This window comes from Anopheles maculipalpis, chromosome 3RL (genome assembly GCF_943734695.1).
Source record: "Anopheles maculipalpis chromosome 3RL, idAnoMacuDA_375_x, whole genome shotgun sequence".
Classification (NCBI taxonomy): domain Eukaryota; kingdom Metazoa; phylum Arthropoda; class Insecta; order Diptera; family Culicidae; genus Anopheles; species Anopheles maculipalpis.
The window spans coordinates 77,309,816-77,318,699 of NC_064872.1; the positions used below are offsets into that span (position 1 = coordinate 77,309,816).

Consider the following 8,884-nt stretch of genomic DNA (forward strand, 5'->3'; position numbering starts at 1 on the left):
CAATAAATCAAAGAGCCGGAAATAAATTAATAAAACCTCCAGTAAACCAAGTTCTAGATCGGTAACCAGAAATTGTAACACATTGCTAATTAACAGAAATTTCACTGACTTCAATATGCAGCTGCAATAAATATTTTTATATTGTTGTTATCATTGAGAACAACCTATAAGATGCGAGACTCGTAAAAATTATTTACTATACCACTTTTTTACTGATTATGCATTTCTCATGGTAACAAAATAGAAAAAGGCTCATTAAATACGTTTCTTTCTTTTTTGAATTAAAATGCTTTCCTCGAAATAAATCAACTCAAAAGATATATCGACGAAACTGCTTAAAGCTTACATGCTGCTTATGATGGCAAACTAAAGAAGCAATTTTAGGTATGTATGCCATCTACCGTCTCGCCTACTTATTGTTCTACTATTGCCCTAGTTTTCCATCGGATAAATAAATTGTCCCCAACATGAAAATCGAGTAAAAAACTAAACGTAATGACAAACTTAAAGTAGTAAAGACGGCTAGCAAGCTGCACAATAATAAACGGCAATTTAATCGTTCATTGGACCTATCGATCGTTACTACGAGACGTTTGCAACTATTAATTGAGACGCTTAATAATGGGTTGTGGTTTTAACGATTGACGATACAAACAGTTTGACCTGGCCACTTGATTAATTTTAGACTGTTCTAACCCGGTTTGTTCGCTTAAATATTTATTAAAATCAGAAACCATTAAGGATAGCCGAGGAAACTTTTGTAACGCAATAAACCATTCGCGTGTGATAAACCATCGAAACAACATTGCCAGATGCGCCTGACCTTTGAGGAAACGCTCAAAAACACCAACATTATGCTGCTGATGATGGGCATTCCGCCCTGTGAGGAACCGTATCCGGACGGTGTGTTGGCTGCGATACGGCGAAATGTGGCATTTATTGCTTCCTTTCTATTGCTGGCCTACACGACGTTTGGTGAACTGATCTACCTGCTGCAGATGTTCGAACGAGAGGTGAATTTTCTTGAGGTGACATTTCAAGCGCCATGCATTGGATACTGCATCATCGGTGTACTGAAGATGATAATACTGGCCGGGAGACGAAACACCATTGCTGAGCTGATAGCAATGTTTCGCACCAAGTGGAAGCAAGCGGTAACGGTTCATAGAACGTTAGAAAGGATCGTAATTAATGGTTAAACTCATGGTGGTGATATCTACACGGTTGAAACATTTTTTTTTTTCACAGATCATTCATGGCAAGCACTGGAAGGTGTGCGAGGACACAATGAAACCAGCCATCAGAGTCACGTCCGTAACGGCAATGGTAAACGTGGTGATGGGAATATCCTTCACCGTGCTACCGATAGCGGAAATGATGTACCACCATCACTACACCGGTAGCTGGAACCGACAGCTAGCCTTCAACATCTGGTGGCCATTCGATGTGCTGTCGGGGGCCAAGTACTTCTGGTTCATCTATCCACTGTACGTGGTGATTGGATTTACGGGCATAATTATTCATATGGTAAGTTTAGCAGACGCGTATCATGATTGCTCTCTTGACGCCAAATCTATTTCAAAAGGCATTCGATTGTCTGTTCTGCATACTGGCCGCCCATTTGTGTATGCATTTTCGCATCCTGCAGTACAATCTCGCCCATGCAGTGGTGGAAGAAGAAGAGCTGCAAGAGGTCATTAATTGCAGTATTTCTCGTCTGCAGAGGGCGGTTGCTAGTCATCAGGATTTGATTGAGTAATAGTTGGAACACTATTTTCAAAAACTCACCAATGATAAGAACTCCCTTATACAGGTGTAGCGTATTCATGCAGAACGTGTTTGGTAATGCGTTGTTTATCAACTTCTTGGGTAGCTCCATCATTATCTGCATCCAGGCGTTTATGATCACGGTAAGTTACCAATATAGTAATAATTCAGTTTCCATGAGTTGAGAGACGGTGATCAGGATGCATCCATCTCCAGCAACATTGAACGCACTCTTATCTTATCGGGAAATCATTTGACCCAAAAGTTGAGCTCGTTGAAGAAGGGAAAATAGGACGGGAGTTGACGTTTATCGGATGTTGATCGGCACGTGCATTTTCGCACAAGGTGGTGACGCAATGCATCGAGCAGCTCTGGAGTGAATCGAATATTTCTGTTAAAATTATGAACATTTCTTTGTTTTGTGTTTGTTTGTTTGTTTGCAGACTGTTAGTGGCTATACCCTTGTTAAGTTTATACTGTTTATATTATGCTTTTTGATCGAGCTACTGATGCTGTGTGCTTACGGTGAAGACATTGTGCAATCGGTAATAAAAAATAGCGAATGCAAATTATAGAACCCTTTTCATAACAATTTATCTTATTTTATGTTCTTCTGTATGCAAGAGTGAAGCAATAACAAACGCAGCTTACGGTTGTCAATGGTACGAGGAGTCAAAACCATTTCACCAAACTGTGCTACAAATCATACACCGAAGCCAACAACCCGTTCTGTTGACTGCCTGGAAAATCTGGCCAATTCAAATGAGTACTTTTAGTAGGGTCAGTATATATTAAAGTACAGTAAAGCAAGTCGAAATAAATTGAATTATAATAATTTAATATTAGATTTTGCAGGCTTCCTGGTCTTATTTTACTCTGCTGAAGACGGTTTACGGGAACAGTTAAGCAATCAGATACGTTTAGATTAAGTATATCACGTCTCGATAACCTAACCAACGCTGGTGCATTGCACAAACGTAATCAACACGCTGTAATCACCAAAAGGCAGGAACAAGAATCGACAAGTTTCGTTACAGGGAGAACCAAGGGAAAACAACCTTGACTCACATACCATGCACAAGGTACATATCATTGCGCAAAAAAGTATCAACAAAATCCTATTCTGCTCTATCAGCTGTTGATATTCTGGAGGAAAATAGACGACCGCTTATCGGGCCGCGACAAAGGGTTCAATCAAGCAAAACATTGAATGACCAAGAGGAAAACTATTCACCATCCTGCTATCATTATTGCCATCTCTTCCACCTGCACCAGCTCCAACCTGCACAGTGAGTGGCTTTCGTCACAGACTCAATCGTCCAAGTCACGAGTTTTGGACTGTGGCGCTATCTAATCAGACACCGGAGCGATCGGGAAGCACGTCACAGAGATTCCACCGGTTTCGATTCTGGTTGGAGATATGAAGTAATGGGGAGCTTGAGATCTCCCACAGCAAATGCTTATCTAGCAAACACCTCCCCGACAATTCGCATCCCTATGTAGAACGTCATACATTTTCCGTTGGGACGATGTATTCTTATGCAATCGGAATATTGTTAGGTACTTGCTAACTTATCAGATGCTGCAAACGCTTCACGATCTTAACCTACCAGCCAACAACTGGATCGTTCGGTGTCATTCTCATTACGTGACCCACCCAAACACCAGGTGAATCTAATAAGCAGAGAAATTCGTCAGTATTGTACAGAGTTTGTCTAATAAAAGATCAACTATTATTGAATGTTGTCTGTTAAATTGCCCATATTTTACTGTAGTATTATGAGTATTACAGCATATTTAAGCATTTTTCGATCTATGAAAGTATTATTACAATATGCATTCTTCATTAAATACCAAAATACCATGCCTCGTCTGTCATTTACCTGTTGGAAGTACAATGCCACCAACGCAATATCCGCGTAATTTATGCCCCACAATAGCTACGATGCACTTGTTTGGCACACACACACCCACTGCAATGTAATGCATTTTCACGGGAAGGTACACACCGAAGCGTTAGGGCCACGGGGGACACATTAATCATACTGGCTGCTGTTACAGTTTTCGAATTTTTCACGTGGGCTGCCGACATACGACATACAAGAGGTGGTGTGTTTGGATGCGAATTCGGAAGAGTTTAGTGTGTGATGTTTGTTCTTTCCCACTTCATGCTTGATCCTCGCGCACTCGTTGCACTCACCGGCACGTGTTCCTTCTATCAGTTTGAGTTTGATTATTTATGGGAATAATTACAGCACTCGGTGCGCCGTGTCTCTTGTGTTCCACAATCGAGGATCGTAAGCACATCGAAATTGTACTTACAGTGGGATATAGGATAATCGTAATACAGACGGGTGGTACGGTAAAGAAGCAGTGTACGTGCACAAGAATGCACTAAATCATCGTTACATAGTTCCTTCTGTCGGTCCAATTTTGATCCGAAAAAAACACACACTCGTAAAAGACGCTACGGAAAAACCCATACCCCGCCATGACGCAGTTTCCACGTAGCTAATAGTGTTTTGTGTCTCATTTTTCCAATCGCCCCGCGCCAAATATTTACTCCGGCCGACACTCCACTCGCTCGCGCCTGATCACGGTGCGTGATTTGTGAATCGCAAGTGTGTCACGAGCCGCATAAATCATCTTGCCGTGAGCGCTAAGATCCGGTTACGGACGATCTACAGCACCACGACAAATGGGAGCAAAATTTTTCATTCCCAACGGCTAATACAAAACGGCTATCGTTTTTTTTTTGTACGATTTTTTGATTAAGGACGAAAAAAAAGGATACAACAAAAATATGCAAACCAAATATCAAATGCAGTGTCGGCCTGGTCAGCTGGTTGTAATAAAATTTCCCAACCAAGCTTCAGATCAAAACCATCCGAAAAAAAAAACGACACACTCACACGAATGACCTTTTTCATCATCAAAATCCCCACACGGAAGCGGTAGATTTATGGCGCTAAAGTATTTATTGGAATTCAATTTCCTTCTTCCACCTGCATCGCGAGAGTCCTTCCCTTCTGTTTTCCGAGCAATACTCTATTTCTGTTCCTGTGGCTGGAGACCTCCCACACGGCAAGAGTGTTGTGTGTTTATATGGCCGGGGGATAGAAATTGATACAGTCCGTTATCGATGCTCTGACGCATTCGAAGCACATTTAAATATAGAGCTACACGCTATCAACTCAGCCGCGACATATTAATATTTACGCATGCATCACACCACGACGATGGTTGAGATAAAAATCGAAACGTCCTCTCGGTGAGGATTTATGATGTTAATTACATTAGTCTGTTTGGTAAGCCCGTTCAGCAGGGAGTGAGTTGAGGGCGATTGATTTAAAGTAGTGTAATGGGTCTTACGATTCTCTCGGATCATCTGTGAGTCGCGAGTCCAGAAATGTCCAACGAGACCTAATCCTAGTTACCACGTATTCGCTTTGAACTCTCTACTCATAAACTTACTTGCTCTGATGGTTCCTAAAGAACCCGTCCAATCTCGGTAATCCTAGCAAAATCATGTCTGCAGCAGATAGAATTTGAAATGGAAATATTTCAAACAGCAAACAAATTTTTCAAACGCCTACTATTTCTTTCAAAAAAAAATTATCCTGTCGTCGTGCTCACCATGGCAACGGCAGCGAACAAACAATTACGTCGCTACCAAAACAACACCTGATGGCTAAACCTGGCAGGGTGTGCAAAACAGCATTATCACGATACTGTTGCTGGTTCTAGTTCGGTTCAATCGTCATGTCGCTGTTCACGGTACGGAATTGGTGGAAAACGCAATGTCCTACCATTGAACCAGCGTACGATTCCTTCTCGTTGCATTGTGCCCGGTTGTGCATCGAGGAGGGCGAGAAGGATAGCCTAGTGGTTGGATCCCATTCCGGACAGCTATGCATCTACCGTCCGTCCGGAGGGACTGCAAGTCTGCCCGACCTTGATGCAGAGGACGCGGTTGAAGAGCAGCAGAAGCAAGGCTCTACCATCAGCGAACCGTTTGAGAATGTGTTTCAACATGCGGATGTGATTCTGGAGGTGCAGCTAGCGTTACCGGTGCTGGGTATTAGCAGTGGAAAGTTTACTACGTAGGTATTACCTTCGCCTGCTTTGTCGTCCGTCGTTACAGAGGTATACAAACATTTCAGGACAAACAAAACCGATCCCCGTCTTCAGCTGGCCGTGCTACATCCAACGAAACTTTGCATCTTTCAAATAGTAACAGTAGACGGGCTAGCGGATCATGGAGACCATACGCGGCTCGTCACCCTCTATGACCATCCGCTCTCCAAACCAGCCTTCTCCATGTGCCACGGCCCGTTCGGTGAGGTAAAAGGGCGGGATTTCCTGTGCGTGCAGCATTTGGACGGTTCATTGCGATTCTTCGAGCAGGATGGTATCAGCTACGAACGTACGCTGGGCACCGATCGGCACATTCCTGCGCCGATGCACTATCTGCCACGGGTCGATTGTTTCGTCACGGTTGCACCGAGCTGGGTGTTGGAATGCTACCGCTATCAGGATGTTGCCGAAGCGCTGGAATCTTTACGCCGGCACGATCCGATCTGGTCGCTGTGTGTTGGAGAGTATGCGCTCGATCTGCAGGTGCATCAAATTTCCAAGTGCGTACGATTACTGCTTAACACACCTGAGAGGGGACCTTCTTATCATCGACTATCCGTCTGTTTTCAGCACGGAATCTGTCATAGTGATGTTGGGCGAAAATAATTTGCTGTGCGTGTCGGACACCGGTAAGGTACGTTTTATTAAAAAGCTGGACTACTCGCCGATCTGTTTCCATTCGTTCGTTACCGGATGGTACTGGGGTACGTATCGAGAGACATTCTTCTTTACCAACGTACTAATACTTTGTCAATGTATATTGATATCCACAGAGCCCGGAGCCAGATTGATGCTTGCGGTTGTATCTGAAAGTGGTTCCTTGCTGCTGTACGAAAGTGATCAAATTATCTGGTCTGCTCAGCTCGGCGACGTTCCAGTGGCAATTAGTCGTGCCAATGTAACCGGACTCCCAGGTGCTCTAGTAACGTTAGGCGCTACAGGCGCTCTCACGATCGGATATCTCGGTTCCGATCCGCAATTATTCCGTGTGCCAGCTCTCAACCTAGCACCATTTGAAATCGCTCGCTGTCAGAAGGAACTGCTAGAATTGGAACGAGAAATTCGCACCGGAGTAGATCCGAGCGACGCAAGCATTGCAAACGCGGCCGCTGAAAGGGACGTCAAGCTGTACCTCAACACTGGTGAGGAAACGGTTGCCTGCACCCATGCGACAAACATTCCGCCGGGAGTGGTAATTGAAATGTGCCAACTAAGTATGACGGTACAGGTGGAACCGAAGCTCGAAGTCTTGCAGCTTACCGTCACCACCGACCAAGCGATCGGATGCTCTAAGGATGCATTTCTTTTTCGTGATGTAGAAGCACGAAGTACGGAACGGTTTGACGTGTGGCTGTATCCGAAAGAAGCCATCGTACCAGCTACGCGCACCGTAACCGTGTACTGTTCCTACACCAACAAACAGGGCATTACAAGGGTGGTACAGAAAGCGATTCTACTCCCGCTGAAGCTATTGCTCAAACCGTGTCAAGCATCGAAGGAAGCCCAACACAAACTAACCCTGTCAGTCGTTACGGCGCAACAGAACCATTTGGGACAACTATTTCCCGAATTTTCCTCCGATGGCAGCAGTGCCAGCGCAATCGGTGTACAACCAATTGGCGGTGGAGATGGACGTAAAGTTACGATAGTGGCGGCCAAAAACACAAATCGTTTTCGTATTCAATCGGATGATCTTGGTATGATTGCTCTTGTATTGGAATGTCTCATAGAACGGCTACAGGGACGGGAAATCGTTGGACAACCAGCTGAATTGGATGGAGTGTCCCGTAGGGAATCCTCCAAGGTTCTGGTAACCATCAACGGAATTCCTTCGATCAGTGGACTAATGAGAGCTTTACAAATGCATTGTGAATTACGAAAAGCTGTTAAGCAACTAGAGGTATAGTTGTAAATCCTTCGAAAGAGAACGACTCCAGAATACTTCTATTATTTTTTACAGACCGAACTTGAGGTTACCACTGGCCAGATGCGCTTGTTCGAGCGTCGGTTCGTCGTCAAGCTGCAGGAGCGTTCCTTGCGTGCCCTCGATGGAATATTGATGCTTCTCAAACGCAACCACAGCTCGGTAGCTAAGGTTTGTCAACAATTAAAACTCATGCGTCAAAGGATGAAGCTGTAAGTTTCCAAGGGCAAGCAAGTTATTGGCCATTTTCTATCAACGATACCACTTTCCTTCTTCCAGAGCTCAGATTGAGCTGGCAGCCATTTTGCGCCTATTTCACCTCTGCTACACGCATACGGCCAACGCACCCAGTACGAAACATTTCGATCATCTCACAGGACTCTTGATGCACTCCGTAATCGATAGCACGGAACAAAGCTACGAGGAGATGCTACTTCCCGTTGTACGGTTTTTGGATCAAACGGGTCCGCTGAAAAACACCAGCGAACAGCAGGACACATTCGATGAAGCTTTCTTTTACAACGCCAAACAAAACGAACGAGCCGATGTGGATGTTACCATCCACAGTGAATTGTTGCAGAACCAGCTGCAGCGTTTTCTCGGGCGAGTAAATGATCGTTTCGGTAGCACAGTCAAGCCATCCGGTAGTGGTAGTGGACGGAACAGTGTTGACTTTGAGGATCAACCACTACCGGAAGCTCATAATGAAGACGCAGAGGATGAAGAGGAAGAAGCTAATCGGATCGATGGATCGGAATTTGCAAAACTCGGTTCTACCGCTAGCGAATGGGTTAATTACGAGAAGATGTCCGATCTACCGTTGTAATCAGATATGTTTTTCTTTACTGGTAAAGGAGTGCCGCTTTGAAAAGTTAATTTCTTTTTCTAGTTTTGTATTTATTTTCGCTTCACTCGCCCCTCCACAACTTTCCCCCCTGTTCCCTTTATCTCACACCACCCTGACCTGCGATACGATACTCTCTGTCTAGGTTTATTATAATATAGGTTATCCACTATCTATCTCTCTCTTTTTTCACAATCTTTTGCGTGTGGAGA

At 44.2% G+C, this 8,884-nt stretch overlaps 3 protein-coding genes across 3 annotated transcripts in view; all 3 read left to right on the forward strand.

The window, feature by feature from the left end:
• LOC126562107 (slit homolog 1 protein) overlaps positions 1 to 1,682 on the forward strand; it is a 335,492-nt gene extending 333,810 nt beyond the window's left edge. The window contains exon 9 of the mRNA XM_050218527.1: positions 1,668 to 1,682. The gene's annotated coding sequence lies outside the window, so the exon portion shown is untranslated. The remainder of the gene's footprint in view (positions 1 to 1,667) is intronic.
• On the forward strand, positions 771 to 2,673 carry LOC126561017 (odorant receptor 4-like; the record flags this gene model as incomplete). Its single annotated transcript, XM_050216965.1, has 7 exons — positions 771 to 1,154; positions 1,249 to 1,527; positions 1,586 to 1,755; positions 1,814 to 1,910; positions 2,211 to 2,312; positions 2,392 to 2,547; positions 2,614 to 2,673. Coding segments are annotated over 7 exons (1,248 nt in total), but the record flags the coding sequence as incomplete, so codon positions are not given.
• A 2,848-nt stretch (positions 2,674 to 5,521) lies between these two features.
• Positions 5,522 to 8,654, forward strand: LOC126561570 (protein PTHB1). The gene is made up of 6 exons (XM_050217801.1): positions 5,522 to 5,870; positions 5,931 to 6,404; positions 6,475 to 6,608; positions 6,678 to 7,804; positions 7,865 to 8,040; positions 8,108 to 8,654. Exons 1-6 carry the CDS (start codon positions 5,530 to 5,532, stop codon positions 8,652 to 8,654), a joined length of 2,799 nt encoding a protein of 932 aa, XP_050073758.1. The 5' UTR covers positions 5,522 to 5,529.
• The last annotated feature ends 230 nt before the right edge of the window (positions 8,655 to 8,884 follow it).

Excerpts from the sequence above, each read along its gene's own strand:
- LOC126561570 (XM_050217801.1), top strand. The coding sequence starts at position 5,530 with ATGTCGCTGTTCACGGTACGGAATTGGTGGAAAACGCAATGTCCTACC. Across the intron at positions 6,405-6,474 it reads CAGGTGCATCAAATTTCCAA|CACGGAATCTGTCATAGTGA; the intron begins GTGCGTACGATT and ends GTCTGTTTTCAG. Across the intron at positions 7,805-7,864 it reads AAGCTGTTAAGCAACTAGAG|ACCGAACTTGAGGTTACCAC; the intron begins GTATAGTTGTAA and ends TATTTTTTACAG.